This window comes from Patella vulgata, chromosome 4 (assembly GCF_932274485.2).
Source record: "Patella vulgata chromosome 4, xgPatVulg1.2, whole genome shotgun sequence".
NCBI classification, from domain to species: domain Eukaryota; kingdom Metazoa; phylum Mollusca; class Gastropoda; family Patellidae; genus Patella; species Patella vulgata.
The window spans coordinates 57,727,770-57,746,641 of record NC_065882.2 but is presented as its reverse complement, the minus strand read 5'-3'; the positions used below and the strand labels follow the sequence as shown (position 1 = coordinate 57,746,641).

The 18,872-nt window shown below is 35.1% G+C and overlaps 1 protein-coding gene across 9 annotated transcripts; it reads left to right on the top strand.

The window, feature by feature from the left end:
- Positions 1–4,366: 4,366 nt before the first annotated feature.
- LOC126818974 (uncharacterized) lies at positions 4,367–15,396 on the top strand. 9 transcript variants are annotated; one of them, XM_050546701.2, is made up of 7 exons: positions 4,367–4,634; positions 10,222–10,281; positions 11,763–11,866; positions 12,414–12,600; positions 13,091–13,228; positions 13,632–13,761; positions 14,322–15,396. In XM_050546701.2, exons 3-7 carry the CDS (start codon positions 11,775–11,777, stop codon positions 14,462–14,464), a joined length of 690 nt encoding a protein of 229 aa, XP_050402658.1. In that variant the 5' UTR covers positions 4,367–4,634; positions 10,222–10,281; positions 11,763–11,774; the 3' UTR covers positions 14,465–15,396. The 9 variants fall into 9 exon arrangements, with proteins under 9 accessions (XP_050402658.1, XP_050402657.1, XP_050402661.1 ...); XM_050546700.2 differs by having other exon boundaries at positions 11,759–11,866; XM_050546704.2 differs by lacking the exon at positions 4,367–4,634 and adding an exon at positions 6,463–6,556 and having other exon boundaries at positions 11,759–11,866.
- The last annotated feature ends 3,476 nt before the right edge of the window (positions 15,397–18,872 follow it).

Here is an 18,872-nt window from a genome sequence, read left to right as displayed (position 1 = left end):
GCATTATTTTATCTGCCCAGATAATATGCTTGGAACCTGGATTATTAATAAATAAATTCTGGTGGGAATTTCATATTATATTAGTTTAGTTTTTATTTCTGAGATAAATTCTAGCAGTAATTTAACGACCATTTATGTATATTAAGCAATACAAAGCTGGAAAGCAATACTTTTTATATCTCTTTAATCATGTTAATAATATATGTTAAAGGTCACAGTAAGTTTTTTTTGAATGACATAAATTAACAGTACCTATGGAATACCTATGGAAAAAACGATATAAGTAGACACATGAATACATGTAGATTGTAAACTATGGATCGATATAGGTATATTTATATGTTTGCAAAATTAAAAATAGTTTTTATTTAGTCAAAGTATTTTAGGACCTTATTTAAGAACCTTCAACTAAAACTTGTTAAGTAAGCTGCTTTTTTCATTGGCTGAGTATTAAAATTTTAATGCAGATATAACCTCTTTTTAGGATCGATTTAAGCCTTTGTGAATAGGACCCCATATAAAATTTTGTGAAAATGTGATACCTGTAAATTTATTTAGATTACTGTCCTCATTGATTGAGTATTTTCTGCAACAGCATATTATAAAATAAACCTTTGCAGTTCTATGCTATTTTTCAAATTTTGTCCTATGGTTTGGATTGTGGATTGTTCATACTTGGTTTTATTTTATTTTATTAGAAATGTTATCTCTATATAAGCTATAGATAAGATATATATGGTAGTTTTATTACTAGAATTAATGGTTATTATTTAGAAATATATACATGTCATTGTCAAAATATACTTGATTTAAGCATTCATGGTCATCTTGTTTCATATATTGAAACAGGCCTTATCTTCTACAAATGAAACTGTAGGTGTCTTTGTAAGGCATCAGGAATCCTATTATTTGAATGCTATTGATTTTAGTTAACTTGTTACACTGGTTTGGTCAAAACAGAAAACAAATTGTATTCTCAAAGAATTACTCCTGTCAAAATCTGTTAGAAATGTTTGTAACTGTTAATGTTTTTATTGTGTAATGTTATTCTTGTTCTAGTTTTATTATCATGTCTCTTTGTATCTCTCCTCAGTCTTCTTCACAGAACAAAAATATATACATTTTATAACTTTCAAACCTATTTAATAAAAACTTTAATTTTCCTGGTGTGAAGATTTTAATAGTTTGTTTGCATATTGAAAACTCCATGCAGAGCTAAGTTATTTTTAAAACTTTTATTTAACCTTTTAATGATAAAATGGTTTGAAATTAAAATGTATAATTCTGTTCTGTGAGTTTATGTTTGTAGATATATTGTTATATTGTTTATACATTAGAAGGACAAGTTTATATATATTAATATAAAGTCTATATAGAAAGATGTGCATACAGTGAAGTTTATGTTATATTGTATATATAAAACAATTGACTTTTATTTCTTAACCTGTATATTTGATACTATTTTAACATATAAATTGTTGTATTCAATACCTAGCATATTATTCAATGGAAAAATGAAGTAAATTATTTTACAAAAAAATGAAATGCGTTTGTATTTTAAATGCTTCACATCAAATTTGAAATAAATCAGTTGAGAAGTGTAATCTCTGTCACAAGCATAAGGTTTTCAGAAAGGGAGATAAATCCAGAACAGAAAGTTAGGGAATTCTGAATATCGATAGGGTTCATCCTCTCATGACTCAATTCTTCGCACCAAATTTGAAAAATCATTTAAAACTGTGGCCTCGATCGCGTTTACAAGGCTGTTGGAAAATGGGGCATAACCCAGGAATTTGTGATTCTTAACACGTATTTAGAGTGTCCACAATCTTTGTATATGTATTAGGTAGTGGGGTGAATTTTAACACGAGATGAGACAAAGAAAGGAGATCAGACAAAGAAAGCGATGTATTGGGTTTGTTTTGCCAAAATTTACATACTAATTAACAAAAGGTGGGTATGACACCACCCTAGGGGATCAGGGCATGCAACAAAATAAATAGTTGCGGTCTTTACCGTATAAGGAATAAATATGCCAAGTCCCAAGATGATCCATTAAGAATTGCAGTCTGTAGAGGATATACACAAAAATTATTCATAATTGCAACCTGTAGAGTATTTACAGACAAAAAAGACGGCACACTAAGCAAAATGGGCGTGACTCTGCCCCTGGGGATGGGGCATTGGCCAAAAACAATAGGGATCATCCTTAGAGTATAAGGAATAGGGATGCAGAGTTTCAAGACGATACATTAAAAATTGCGGCCTGCAGCTGACACACAGACACGCAATATGCCAAGTCCCAAGATGATCCATTAAGAATTGCATTCTGTATAGGATAAAGACAAAAATTGGGCGTGGCTCTACCCATGGGTGCTGAAGATGGAACAATATAATAACCCTGTTATTGATATGATTGATATGCTGAATTTGAACAAAATCTATATTCATAATTGCAACCTGTAGAGTATTTACAGACAAAAAAGGCAACACACAGACACACTAAGCAAAAATGGGCGTTACTTTGACTCAGTGGATCGGGAATTTACCAAAAACAATAGGAACCATCTTTAGGGTATATGGAATAGGTATGCAATGTTTCAAGAAACTGCGGCCTGTAGCTGACAGTGACACGCAAAGAGAAAATGGGCGTGGCTCTGCACCGGGGGTCGCGACATGTACCAAAATAACAATATTTTTTATACCTACTGAACGTAGTTGAGAAGAATTTGAACTTATGGGACGTACTTCATAGAACTGATTATAATATTTAAAACAAAAATTCTGGTTCGGGATGTTTTGTATGTGTTTTCTGTGTAGCCTAATGTAACTCTAATATCAAGAATGGATAACGTATAAAGATGACCTGAAATTAGATGGCCTAACAAGAATCGCGTCTAGTCGTTCGTATGGGATGGAAAACGAGATCCCGTGAAAACGGCGTGCACTTAAAAGAACCCAGGCAGCTGGAATTCGAAAAAAGAATAGACTGTAGTAACAATGCCTGGGCACCCCTCCTCATCTTAGATTACCACAAGGCGTACACTTTCCGCAATTATCCCGATTGGTGCAGAAAAGTAGAAGTTAAACCCCATTTTATTTAGAGATGTAATCAGTTGTAATGATACATTTGGTAGCCCATTCTACAACTCTCTAGTCTCTACCTCATTACAATAAAATTATTGCCTAAAAAATACACCATTCCCCGTACTCGATTGTTTGATTGGACGTAGTACTTTTCGAACATATTAGATCCTTAATTTTGTGGCTGTAAGCATCTGATAAATCAGTTATAAAAAGTTCGCAAACGGTATAATCCGGAATCTATGGTATAAAGGCCCGAATACAAACGAATTACAAAGTAGTGTAATAATGCTCGTCATTATTTCTTAATTGCCTTTATAAATCAGTACACGAGTCGAGTATTTCTATGGTTTCGGGTGTCATTTGTAATGAACAAAGAAAAACTACAAGACAATGCGGACCTAACTAGTAATGACTGATTCACAAACGACAAAATAATAATAATAATAATAATAATAATAATAAAAACGTATAATGGACTCAAGTTCAACTTGGACTGTTTTCGTATCGAAACCATGCTGACAAATTCCGTGGAACCTTTTCGATCAATTTGTTAGTGGGCCAGCACCTTTTCACTGTTACCACGTGGCTCCATCTGTCAGGAGATTTTTAACATGCTGTCAATGGTAAATACCGAACCTCGGTTTTTCGTCGCTGTCTATTAGACCGTTTTGTCAGACTCTCCTTCTTCTGCCACTGAAACCAGGGACCTGTTTCACGAAATTTTAACTAAAGATAAAATCCAAATTTTAGTAGATACTTCAATTTTGATTGGCCAAGCACTAAAATCAATCTAATATTATCCAATCAAATTACTAAAATTTGGATTATATCTATATCTAATATTATCCAATCAAATTACTAAAATTTGGATTATATCTATTTGGTGAAACAGACCCCTGTTTGGAAAATCCAACGATACAAAAAAAAAAAAAAATGGTATACAGGGTCATAAGAACACGTCGTTTTAGACTGGTTTAGCCGTCTAAACATTCATAAATATTCAAGGATAATTTTACTGAATAGACAATTATAAGATCGTGAATGATGGGGAAATAATATTTCTTATGTTAATCATAGGTACATTTTTTTTTTATCGTAATTATTTCAGTGAAATAAACTAACAGTAAATATGTGAACTATATATAGACCTATGTACTATCACACATTGTTTAATTTCAACTGTATAAATAACACTTTTCAACACTAGCTTATACCTTTAACCTCGGTGACCTTTTACCCGTAGTCCTATATATCTAACATGATAATAAAAACCCGGTAATAGATCAATATAAGTCTGTGTGTATACACTGTATTTATATGTCACGTTACGGTCTACTTCAGAAGCTTTGTGTTAAGACTACAGAACAGGTGATATCGAGTCATAAAAACGGACCACGAAATAAGAAATAATAATTACAAATGTCGAGAACTATGAACATTTGCATCAACTTCAAACAATCCAGTTCTGGATATGTTTGAATGTTTCATTTAGTTACAGGAGTATACTCTCTAAACAGAATTTCAAGAACCAAGACGTCATGAAACAAGTATGTATAGTCTACACATAATATTTTCTATTTTAGGAATCCTTTTTATTACACAATTTACTTCATTTAAGCTGTAATACACATATTTTAAACAACTATAGAGAAATATCTTGATCGTTTGGAAATAGGTTGTTATTCACGAATCAGCGAAAATCCGATCAATATATATCAACTTAATAAGTATACTTTCTTCAAAATTAAAATTAAGTTTACGCTGATATACAAAACAGGTGGCCTCGTGTTTCTATATATAGATCTACCGGTATGTTACAGAACATTTCGTGCTAAGTAATGATGTTTTATGATTATGCATGTGTGTGTCTGCAATTTAGAAGGGTTGACTATTTCCATGGCAAAGTTTATATCCACATTCTGATATAAAATCTTATGTAATGGACATAGGTAACTGAACGAATGAGATCCTATACTATATTATTGTCACGAATATGCGTTACGGTGACTGAAACTTATACATGGAGGTAGAAGGAATTTGTAAATATTTATCATACCTTTCAGCACAGTTCTATTCATGTAAACACATTTATGACAATTGTATTTCGTTATTCTATATTGTGGATAATGTACGTAGTCTTTGGCAGTGCAGTGTTCTGAATCGAGGAGAGGTTTACAGCTAGCCCGGTACACCATAATATATGGGATATCAAACATATTACTTAATTACTTATAGTACGACCAAATATGTGCGCACCCACACGACCCACAGACCCCGCCCCTCCCCCACATAGGTAAGCGTGGTATTTCCAGTGAGTTTCCACTTTTCTAAAAGTCAGATTATCTATTAAAAAGTTTCGCACCCCTCTCGTTGGAATTTCTGAAAGCAGAAAACAAGAGGCTTAAATTGAACCATGCCGTGCATATACAGACATATAGTGGCTTATTATAATGTTGTATCCCTGCATAACCTTCTTTCCGGTCAATTTGGTATTGGAGCAGTTAACTTCATGTCCAGTAGATTATCTCCTATACATTGTTTCTTCGATTCAAGACCATCTTCAAATAATACCTTATTTTATTAGGACACCTCCCCACCCAACGCACACTGCTTTTAGAGAGAGAGAGAGAGGGGGAGAGAGAGAGAGAGAAAGAGAGAGAGATGGGGTTTAAAGTCCACTCGACACAAACTAGGTCATTTCGGGACTTATGGTTCAATTTTATTTCAGTAATTGGCTTGCATGTAGGGGTCTTTAGCAGTGGGAGTTAACCGGAGAACCCGGAGAAAAACCACGAGGTTGGACAGGTGACCCTACTCTTTCACGTAGAACCTGGGAATCGACATTACGCCAGTTGACTCAATGAAAGACCTTATGGTACAACGCACACGCGCTAACCATTCGGCCACCCCCACAGCTTTCAGGCTGATCACAATACTTTTTACCATTTCTATGGAAGTTTGACATTTTGTCCGATAATATTTTCTCGAATGTTTTTTTTTTTAGCATTATAAAGTTAACCTATTATTGGTTTGTGCTCGATAAATAGATAAAAGAAAGTAAATGACTTGAAGTCATAGTTTCGAATAGGGTCATTCATAATTTGTAAATAAAAAAACCAAACTATATTGTCAGATATTTAAATAGCTTGACAGCTCTGCTGTATCCTTGTTGAAAATTCTATTTTATCTGTAAATAATGACCCAGTTTAATATGCATACGTGTAAAATTAATTTATTTCTTTACTGGCAGTCAAATAAGAGAAAGATCGCTTGAGTCAGGAAAAGAGTCAAGTTCTTCAGGATATAAGATGTCTGTATAACCATATCATATTATATGCACTATTTATACTAATGTTGATATGTCGTGTTAACCTAGAGTTAACTGTTTTTTATTCATCGTTTTATTTATATAGTTTCTTGGAGATAAGGATATCATTTTAATTTATGGAAGAGGTTGTTCGCATTAAGGGTTAGTGTTAAGGAAACTTTTATTGGGACTTGAGTATAATACACAAGAAAAGGGAATACTTGAAAGCTTCAATTGGCTACGGTTAAGGTTGGGTTAGAGTTGATTGGTCATCCATGCTTCAAAAGTGTTTACGACGTAATCATAATTCATAAATACAGTGTTTATATGAGGTAATCTTTATTCTCAAAAACCGTTGTTATGAATAACCCCGTCCTTGATTTATTATATTGATATTATTTATATATTAGCGTTATATTCAAAATAGTTATCTGTCGTCAGCACACCTTTAGTCTAGATGAGAGATCAAATTGCTTGCTTGCTGGTTTGTGTGTGTGGGAGTGGGGGGGGGATGATTGGGAGTGGGGGGCAATTATAATTTTACCGTAACTAACACCCCCCCCCCCCCCCCCGAAAAAAAACCCCCAAAACGACAAGGAACACACAATCCAAGTCACTGATGACCAGATCGGAGTATAAGAATCAGAGATCATTTTGAACCGGAAAAGCAATCAGGTTGCCACAAGGGAGGTAATGTACTAGATTTGTGTCTTTATCGGAATAGAGAGAGAAATGGAATTGAACGTCCACTTGACACAAAATAGGTCATTTCGGGACTAACATATGGTTATTTCAATAATTCGCTTGCGCGTAGGGCTCTTTAGCAATGGGAGGTTGGACACGTACAACCGGGCAATCGAAACCACGCCAGTTGACTCAATGATAGACCTTATGATACAGCGCAAAAGTGCTAACCATTCAGCCACCCACCCCCACCCCCACCCCATTATCGGAATAAAAATACCTTAATTTTATACACCTTTTCGTTATATTTTGTTCTCTGTCAGTTTTTGTATATTTTATAAGTGTATCTAGCTTTGCTGTTTTCACGTATCATTTGTTCAACCCGTGTTTTGTTGATTTGCGTAACATGAAATCGTGGGAAGTCATTCAAATACCACAAATGTTTGAAATTTAATGATCTGTTTTTCGTAACTAGTTAGTATTGTTTTGTAAATAGTTTATTAAATGTTGTCTAAATGGGTATACATGTCAGCGGATGGTTCAACCAGATTATCGTATGACTAGTATCCCAATCTACACCGCTACAAGTAAAATACGTTGTTCATTTTATCTTGATCCGCTCAAATACAAATTCTTCGTGAAATGCTGTGAAGATTTTTTTCACAATAAAACTAGTCTGTGGTATTTTCATTCAGATGTATATACCCCCCCCCCCCACCCTCTATAATGTCATTGTATGGGCAAAATATTAGAAATGCAATGGGGTTTATTATCTGACATGTCGGCACACACGGAAGAGAGGCGTACGTCACGACGTGTGCTACTGGGAAATTTCTCTTTCTAGCTTTTACATGAGATTTTAAAGTGCCAGATTGCTAATTGGGGTTCGCAAAGTTAAAAAGAAATTTTTGTCAATTTTTAAATTCTAATGCACGAGATAGTGTATGCTTACTGACTCGAAAGCCAGCGATGCCACTTCGCTTCTGGTTTCTTTGGGAAGTTATGTCACCTAGATTGAGAGATTTACGTACACAAGGCATAGTATGCTTAACCCTTCTTGATTATCCAGTGCTCTTGGTTGATATGGAAATTCAGATTAGGGTGGCGGTGATTTGGTTTTTGTCCATCAAAGTAAGACTTTTCAGATATTTCTTTCTTTCTAGTAACACACACAATGCACGAAACAGTGTATATATTATACTTAAAGGATCTAATCCTCTAAATAAGTGATTCCCAACCATTAGTTAGTTGCGACCCCATTCCAGAAACCATCATCTGATCGCGGCCGCTCGAAGAACAAAGTCACCCTTTACTATGAAACGTCATCATTATTTACAGATCAAAATGCTGCAATGAGAGACTGGAGAAGCAAATCGTGAGCTTGAGAGGAGAAAGAACGATTGGCAATGTGGCAAGAGGTGTTTAGGTCAGAGATTAAAATGTTTTTAGCAAAAGGTTTAGAGTTGTCCGCCACGACACCATGAAAAGTGCGTCGCGACCCCAGTTGGGGTAGCAACCCCGAAGTTGGTAACCTAGGCTCTAAATCAGTATTTTCCATAATATTCTAGATTAAAAGCACGAATATAGGTCCATTTTAATCAATATTGATGTTGCTAAATGCCGTGAAAATATGGGATCCATATATCCATTATTTAAGATACAATGAACATTTTATAATCACTACACAAGTCGTGCATTCTATGATTTCGGGCGCCATTTGTAATGAACAAAGAAGAACAAATCCTATAAGACAATGCGGAAGTAATTAGTAATAGTTGATTGACAAACGACAAAATAATAATTTTGAATAAACGTGTAGAATGGACCAATCAGGCGTAATATATATCACTTTATAAACATCCATATTACACTAATATGTACTTTTAGACCCATTTTCGTCTTTTTTAAAGTTCCAAAGAATAGAGCCACACCCCCTTTAATATGAGTGAACTATAATATACACAGTTTAAAGTGTATAAAGTTTCTATTCATATTTCAGTTGGTGTTTAGAGGAAATCGCTATTTTTTAAACGACAAATGTTCGATTTGTGTTACTGTTCTTTTAGTTTATAATCCGAAAGAAACCGCCCTCATATTATTTTTGTATGGTCACGAGCATAATGTATCCTGTTGTCTTAAGATATGCCATGTATATTTTTGATGTTCATGTGGATGTGGTTTCTGAGGTCATATACACCCTGCTATTTTCAATTTTAAAGTTTACACGTAGGAAATAACAAAACAAAACACAGGGTATCTTTTTTCTGTCTTATTGACGGGTTTTAGTGTGTTGAGGTCAATATATCATGGATTTGTGATTTCGTGCGATTTATTTCTAGGTTATTAGACACGGAACACCAGGAGAAAAACTTAATGAAATTTACAAAAATACTTATCTCCGACGATGATGCACAAATGAATGTATTATCTATTCGACCGATTTTTGTCTTTTTTCTAATTAAAGTAGTAAAGTCTCTAACTCAATATCTTTCAAAGTCTTCGACATTGAAAGCACGAATTATTTGTCAGTTTAAATCAACATTGGTGTTGTGATCTTACCTGGAAAGTATGGGCTTCTGGTATCGAATATTTAAGACAAAATAAACATTTTACCATTGGTACACGAATGTAACAAGGGACTCACAGAACGGAGCTAGACATATTCTATACAAGTTGGAGAGTATTCGCAATAAATACTATCGGTGTAGACTGGAATAACCAGACGGTAGAGAGATTGCCATTCGATTGAGACTTCTGGCGTATTTCGCCGAACATAACTGATTTGAAATTAGAGTACAAAAGACACGATTGAATGTAATATATATATACATTCACATTACAATATTATATGCGTTGCGATGTATTATACATCATTATGTATTATAACTGCACCGATGATTAATATTACCAGGGCATGTGTTTGACGTCCATCCGATCACTGCTTTTTTTTCCTACAAATTGACACCAGGTACGTTGACCCTATCGTGAATAACTGTTTCCCGATATGACTACATCTTGCCAAGTTATGATATAATAAGTTATGTTATTTTTAATCTATCTTGAATTCAAGTTTACAATTTAGTAATAATACCTGAATTTATCACATACTATATTATTCTTGAAGGTTTATGTTTCTTCTATAGGCTCTGCCAGTAACAGGCAAGTGAATGGGGTGATATTTTGAAACAGGCGAAAATTCGTAGGTAAGAACTTTTAGTCTATTAAACCGTTATCTTTTGGATGCTATAAAGTAGAAGCATTTGATATACATGTATTTTCTTTCAAACTTCTCAATTTATCATACCGCCATTAAGATTTGGTTGATTTTGTATTAACGACAGAAGACAAATCTTATTGGCACTGCAAGTCGTTGCTTAGGAATATTGTAGCAGTGTAAATCTTCGATAATAAGTACAGACTGGAACTATCCTTGACACTATTTATTACCGGAAAACATTAAACATCATATACGGAGAACAGCACGTCCGACAAGCAGAGTAACTGTCCTGGAAACGGGATGAAACCTAGAGTGCTATATAATTGTACAAATCGGTATTTATAATAAAATGGTATCTAAGGAATTAACAATATACCCCAACTATACTAATAACAATTAAAGAGGAAAGATTAGAATATAAAAGACATTGCAATAAAATAAAACAATAAGGTAGTAATTAAACTCATTAATGTGTCAGCTGTTAAGCGTCTGTCAATAGATTAGTATAGCTTAACGTCTAATTAAAATGAGGGATTAACAGAAATATAAGAATAATAGAAACGGTTAATTGAATGAATGAAGAATGGATGAAGGAATTATTGAAAGAATATAATAGAAATAGTTCATAAATTTATCACCATTATAATATGATTCCTTTTCGTTGGCTTAAATATAAGGCAGGTCAGGTTTTTCAGTAACGTGTTTAAATTCATCAAAGATCTGATTTTAGCTGACAAGGTCCAGTCTATGAAAAAAAGACACAAACCGACCGATTTGGCACAGCATCCTGAGATAACAAGTATTTTAATATATTTGGGGTCAGTCTTGATTGCTGCATGCAATTTTTATATAAAATCTAACTTTACTACCCGAAATTAATAGTCAAATCATGTCAAATCGAAATCTTTTATTATCGACGGCGAAGATCCCCAAACGGCTACCGATCCTTTAAGAGGTCAATTAAAAGTCACGGAGACTCGTGATAGACAGGTGGGATTTTGATATCTCTTTTAAGGTCCACGTTTTATTTTATTCAGATGAAAACAGGACGACCTTTGTATAGTAAGTGATATTCTGATCACCAATGCTAGAAATAGTGCAAATACAGCTTATAAAACTTTGCATTAAAATATCAGCGACTCGTTCTTATGTCACGACATAACAACGTATTATTTAGGTATATTTTTTCCCCAAATATTTCAACGAACTGGCAGTACATTTTTTTTATACATTATGGAGTAAAGTCAGCGTGCATTATGAGCTCGTGGTCCATTTTGTAAAACCACTATTATTTCACCAGTATGAGTTAGTGTAATGATTGTGTAACACGATTAATTTGACAGTTCCATTTTAGTGTGTTGAAATATTACCCCCATAAGTACTTAAAAAACTGTATCTACATGTATGTTTAATCGTAATCATCTGACTATTATATCGATAGCTATTTATATTTCTTGTTTAAGTTAGATAGGAGAAAACATGGCGGGTAGGGAGTCATCGAAGTATACCTATTTTGACAAAACTAAACTTGAGATTAAACCAACTAGCCGCCTTGTTAATATCCTGTACGGGTAAGTATTTTATTGCTACTGTCACAAGATATATTTTAACCACACTATAAAGATCACATACAAGATATGATTTAACACACATATATTTACATGCTTACAGGCCGATACAAGAATTCAAACTATTCTGGTCTGTCATTGAGTGAACTGGCGGTGTTTCGATTCCCCGGTTGTACGTGACAAGGAGTAGGGTCGCCTGTCCAACCTCGTCGGTTTTCTCCGGGTCCTCCGGTTTTCTCCCACTGCTAAAGACCCCTACGCGCAAGCGAATGATTGAAATAAAATTGAACCATGTGTTAGTCCCGAAATGACCTAATTTGTGTCGAGTGGACGTTAAACCCCATTTCTCTCTCTCTCTCTCTCTCTCTCTCTCTCACTATTCTTATAGTCCCAACATGTCATATTGAAAATCAAACACTTTAGACCACGTCAAGGTGTACTTGCAACTCAGACCCGGTGGAGTGTGGGTGGGACTGGGTAGGGCTTTAGAACCCCCAATAATTTGGGCGGAAGTACTCCTTTCTCCAGGTTATTTGATTTTTTTTTCCAGACCATTCATTAAACACAATTTTTTGGTTCACTGTGGAATTATCCTAGAGAAAGAAAATGGAAAATTTGCAGCCAAGGAGCGTTTCTGGCATATATTTCCTACCGGTGGACGATATAGTATCATAGGCGACGCCATTGCGTTTTTATTCTGGTACATATTTCTACTGTATCCGTTTGTTGCTATTGCTGTAAGTATTATCAGCTATTATTAAAAATGTTCTTACAAAATATGTGATTTTTAGTCACTTGCAGCAATTTGTACATCGGATGTCTACTTGGAAGTAACTGTATGAGTGTACAGATCAAAGAAGAATATACTTGTCATGTAACTTCAATAAATTTGTTTTCTCTACACAACTCTTAAATCATGATCTGGTTTTCCGACTTACTTAAGGTGGCGTTTATTTTTTTTTATTGAACTCTGCTTTCTGGTTACTTGGATTTTGACTTACCATTACTATTTTGCTAACTCGTTGTGAAGGGGCAGGGCGATTTACCCAATTTTACCCAATATTTTACCAACAAAGTGAATATAAGTTACTCTTAGGGGCATTTTAGACTTATCAACACTCATTTGGTGTTATCATACCCCGGGCAGCCCTGGTGAAGCCGCTAAACCCGAGCAGATAAACAAACATTCCCGTTCTTTATCATAATTATTATATTGTTATGTTTCAGGTTGGATGTTTTTGTCGGAACCAAGTCAATATAATTAATGCTGTTATATTATGTATAATAATGATGTACCATCTAATGACTGTATTTCAAATAACCAAAAATATTAAAAAGTTTAAACGAATGTGGTACATATCTTTAGTGAGTATTACTTTGCCTTCTTTTATCTGTTTAAGGACAGTAATTTTAACCAATATTAAATAAAAATGAAATGGGTGTAACAACAATTAAAATAATAGTGTTGATAAAGGCAAAAACGAAACCATCAATGACTAAACGCCCATTCTGTTGTATCAACCATCTTCATAAATCGAAAAAAGGTGTCCCCAACATCCATGGCCCTCATCGCCGCAAAGCTCCCCATACAGTGGAATCTGCTGCTATGGCGACCATGGTCGTGAATACCTCTCCGTATTACTCCCCAGAAGTTCGAAATCACCTGATCGTATCTGATGTTGAACAGGGCTACATAATGTACTTTTATTACAAGTTACCATTGGTTATGATTTGTATCTTCTATAATTTATCCATTTTAAAATTACAGATTGAACTAAAGACGTATCTAGGTTTACAGAATGTAATTTATCAAGTTGGCGTATCTGATGTAGATAGTCTAGAACTTATTCCTTGTGATAAAAGGAAGAAAATTACACAAAAACTATGTCAACACCCAGGTTAGTGTAGATATATAATTAATACGAATAAAAGAAGCTGTATTTATTTTACATCTATTCAATATTAAATTCTGCAAATCGTCTATATCTGATTAAGATTATAATAAAATATAAAAACAAGTAAGAGCGTATGTAGGGATCAGGACCCGAGTTTGACGGTTTCGCGGCCATCTTGAATTATTGACGTAATCCGCAATTGCCCAAGGAACAAGCAAGCCAAGTTTCGGTCGTACTTGTATTGGTGGAGCGTCGCCCCCAAAGAAAAAGAACAACAAGATATGTAGCGCTTGAGGATTAGTTCCTGATGCAAGCATCTTCACCGAAATGACAAGAAGGACACGGGGATGTTGCTATGTTCAGTACAGTTTTAAGAGTCAATAATAGCGCCCCTGTGCGGAAAGACTTGTTTATTCACGATATAACAGCTTAACATTGCATGTTTCGGATATGCTGTTTTCATTAAAAGTTAAGTCTGCTTTTTCGTTTAAGATAGTGCTTGAATAGTGACGGTCAAGGTTACAACCGATCGTTAAAACAATCATTTATTATGTCTATTTCAGATGCCCGAGTTATATTAATGTTATGTACCAGGAGTTTTTGGAGTGGTTGTTTTCTCGAGCCTGTTGTGTGTCTGTCTTTAGGAGCCTTCTCTTGTCTTATATCTGCACTCGTACAACTAGAAACAATGAACGGTCTCCCCTGAGATAACCGTTGCAGCCACAGAATTATCTTGTAATTATTCAATCGCTGTTATGGTATTGGTAAACTCACCGACAGCACAGTGTTATGGCCATTGTCAACCAAATGTGACTCAGTCGGAAAAGTGTTTCTGAATTCGGTATATTCTTTTCACATTTGAAATTTTGGATAGTCCACAACCATACGATAGCAACTGCTTGTTAGAAGGCCTTATTGTTTGTGATGGAGAACAATAAAACGTGAACAACAATTATTTTCAAACACAAATGTGTCTTGTTTCCAACGTCTGGACTATGGCCGAAAATTCCATAATGATTGACGTAGAAGGGACGAATTTCGTTAGAAATTGACGTAGAAGGGACGAATTTCGTTAGCAACTGTGTGAAAATAGTAACAGGATCCGGACTGGCATCGTTCATTCCAAACGAAGAAACCAAATCCGAACACTGAAACGGATGACTTCTCAAAAGGTGCTACCATTGAGGATAATATGGTTAAAGGGCAATGTTGGTGTGGACCAGTTTTACATACTTATGTGATAGAATAGGTTTCAACACATTCCAAGTATTATTTTAGCATAGAGATATGTGCTACAGCGGATTCTTATCAACGACTTAAATTTACCAGTAGTGGTATAAAGTAATTAGTTATTGTTATTGACTGAAGAAGAGAGTGATTTAAAAATACTACATATACGACCTTTTTAGCTCTCACAAACTTGTAAAATGTGAAAAGGTATTATCTTGTAAATATATGACGAATAGTTGTACAGTTTATCATCTCATAAACATATGAAAACTAGCTGCTGTCAAATGAAATATTCCCGCTTTTTATATTTTTTTATAAATCATATTTGCTAGCTTTTAAGAAGAATTTTCACCCCACTATAGTGATAATTTTGATGAATTTTAAGATATAATAAATTATAATGTGTAATATTTGCATGTCTTGACTCGATCAGTATTATTGACATTTTTTTGTTAGATGCATATTGAGTGACAATTAGAGTTAAACAGCCCACCACACAAGCCAAAATGTTAATGACCGGCATAATTTGTAAAAAAAATATCCAGTTCGTAGGAACAAATACAGGTTAACGAAAGTGCTCATATTCACTCCCCGACGATCCCGAATATCGAATAAGCACCTAGTATGACGCCATGTCTTGCAATTATTGAAGTCCGTAATATTGATTTTATGCTTTAAGTCTTTTTATTGAAATTATAGAATATGCTTTTTCTGAAATGGCCCTAAAAGTTCAAACATAAAGACCTTTTTTTAGATATGAAATGCAAGGTTGAGTCGAAAGGCCCTTTTAACTATGTATTTTAATTTTCATAAAGTATGTTGACAAGGAGCATACTAACCTAAAACTTTTATTCTTTTATTTTAAATCTTACATTTACTCTCACAATGACTCTAAAATAGTCCCTGTTGTAAAATAAAATGAAAAGTCGAGTTCTCAAAAATAAGTTAGGGGAAATCCAAGTAGACGACAGTTATTCCCCCCCCCCCCATTCTAGTCCTGCTTATTATAGACAATACTTTCTGTCATTTTCTCACATTTTACTTGCAAATATCTGTTTACTTTTGGTCAAGAGTAGACGAAAAAAGTTTGAATTTCAATTTTCTACCAGATTTTGGTTATCTTTATAATTTGGACGTGCTTGAAATATGGAGAAAAACAAGCAGGACAGAGTACGTGTGCCCAATTGAAATCAGTTGAGATTTGACGATGCAGACCACCATTACATTTCAACATTTGTAGTTACCTATAGCAATTACCCCTCTCTCCCTCTTCATCCCTTTTACGTGGCCATTTTAGTTGATTTCTTGGTCTAGCAGCGAAGAAGAGGGACTTGGACGGTTTGAATTAAGATTTTCTGTCTGGTTTTGGTAAATATTCATGATTTAGAGGCGAAATGATGACAGATTTAATTGGTTGGTTACAATGATGTACGACGGATAATTTGGAGCAAAGACATGGTCATTTGTTGCTCTGTCTGTAGTGAAAGGCGTTCAGTCCAACGAACATTTTTGAAAAACATTGACGTTAACCGGAAAATTAGTGGTGGTCTACATTCTATTCCCACACATAACAATGGAGTTATCTCCCTTCATACTCAAGACATGTTCACAATAAAAATACTTTCGTTGGTAACTTTCAGAAAATAGCCTCACAATTGAACTTTCTAGCTTCTCTAACTTTTGATTTTATTTCAGCCTTTTGAGAAATTATGCAATAATTAGCAGTATCTGACTTTAACATGATCACTAAAATCGACCAAAATAACAAACCTACAATTCACTAGATTACAAAATGATGTTATGCATGGTTGTATGTCTTTTTTTTGTACAAAGAATATTCTTTAGTATATTTATCTGATCACGTGGAAATATTTCATTGAAATTTTATCCTGGAGCTCCCTCTAAACACACCTTCGCCTTTTCTTTATACTGCTTTGAATTGCGAGATCAACATGTGTTCGATGGGAATTGAATGGAAATCAGTGTTCTAGGGAAACTGTTTAAAACTAAGGATTTCAACAAACGTTGTGCAATAATGGCCTTTAATAATGATTTGGAGCTACGTTTCAAATTTATTTTATACGGCATTGTTTCTTAAATTATCGGTTGAGAATTGTATCTTATAATTAGAACAGTAAGCGAGTTTATCTTTAATTGTCAGTTGGGAATTGTAGCTTTAATTATTACTGAACAGTAAAAGAGTATAAATTATCGGTAGATCGTTATATATAGATCGTGTGAAACACAGTGGTAATATTTATGATAGTTACAATGTTAAATTGTTATCAGTAAGTAGTGAGGTATCGATAAGGTATCTATGAAAACTCGACCTTTATTGGGTTATCTGTAGGACTTCAGTTTAGTGGGGTTCAGGTATAAAGCCATGTACATGCTATAGGTAATTACAGGTGTACTGTATATAATTTGATTAACAAGTAAGTAGATTGATTATTATTACGAGGTGGGGGTGGGAGATTCTTGGTTTGGTATCATTATTTCGTGAGAGGTATACTTATACTTATAAGATATCACGTCATTTCTGTTTCATTCAACCAATGCTGAGATAAACCTAACAAGATGGTTCAACCCTCGAAATATTTTCATTAATAAACGCCAACACTAAACTAATTAGAAATTCATTCTACCCATAATGTAATCGTTTAATTGGAACCCTTGGCATATCACAAATAAAAATTCACCTAGATGGAATCAAAACGCTACATCCGAATTCCTTTCCTTTGTAGTCTTCGTTTTCTTCCTTTAGTTGTATCCCCCAGTATATAATTATTGTCGCTACATAGCACCGTATACAGTCTCATAGTATAGGCACGTTTTAAAAACGACTTTGTTAAAATGTGTAGGTTTGAATGGCAAAATATTTAAATCAATAGTTGAACTCTTGATTGTTGAATCATTTAACCTCGTGGGTATTCCCCGGGTCCTCCGGTTTCCTCACATTGCTAAAGACCCCTACGCGCAAGCGAATTATTGAATTGAAATTAAACCATATGTTAGTCCCGAAATGACCTAGTTTGTGTCGAGTGGGCGTTAAACCCCATTTCCTCTTTCTCTCCCTCTTGAATCATTTAAGCGGACACTACAAAAGGCCAATTTTGTGGTAGTCTGCACAAAATAAGCATGACTTAAAATGTTAATCGACGGTATATCAGATCATTCATAAGATAAAGACGTGTCATAAAATGTATTTTAGTCCGTCGGGAGTTCGAGTTTGATCTTTAAAGGGAGACAACCGTTCAATCAAAATGTACCGCATAATTTATTCACCTGAAAAACGCGGATATCTATCTTCTATATATATATTTGAGACTGTCGTTTGTCTGTCTGTCTGTCTGTCTGTCTGTTCGGGGTTCGTGGCTACACTAGGTCTGCCCCGAGTCTGAAATTTGGGGTATAGGGGTAGCTCGGATCGGGGAGTAACATAGGCCAGGTGGCGTTAGTCTACCACTTCCGGTTTCGGAGTTATGACCCCCGAGCGACCCCGGTCTGTTTGGGGTTGGCGGCTACACTAAGTCTGCCCCGAGTCTGAAATTTGGGGTATAGGGGTAACTCGGACCGGGGAGTAACATAGGCCAGGTGACGTTAGTCTACCACTTCCGGTTTCGGAGTTATGACCCCCGAGCGGAATCTGTCTGTTCGGGGTTGGCGGCTAGATCTGCCCCGAGTCTGAAATTTGGGGTATAGGGGTAGCTCGGACCGGGGAGTTACATAGGCCAGATGGCGTTATTATACCACTTCCCGTTTCGGAGTTATGACCCCCGAGCGAAGCGCCGGCCTGTTCGGGGTTGGCGGCCACACTAGGTCTGCCCCGAGTCTGAAATTTGGGGTATAGGGGTGGCTCGGACCGAGGAGTTACATAGGCCAGG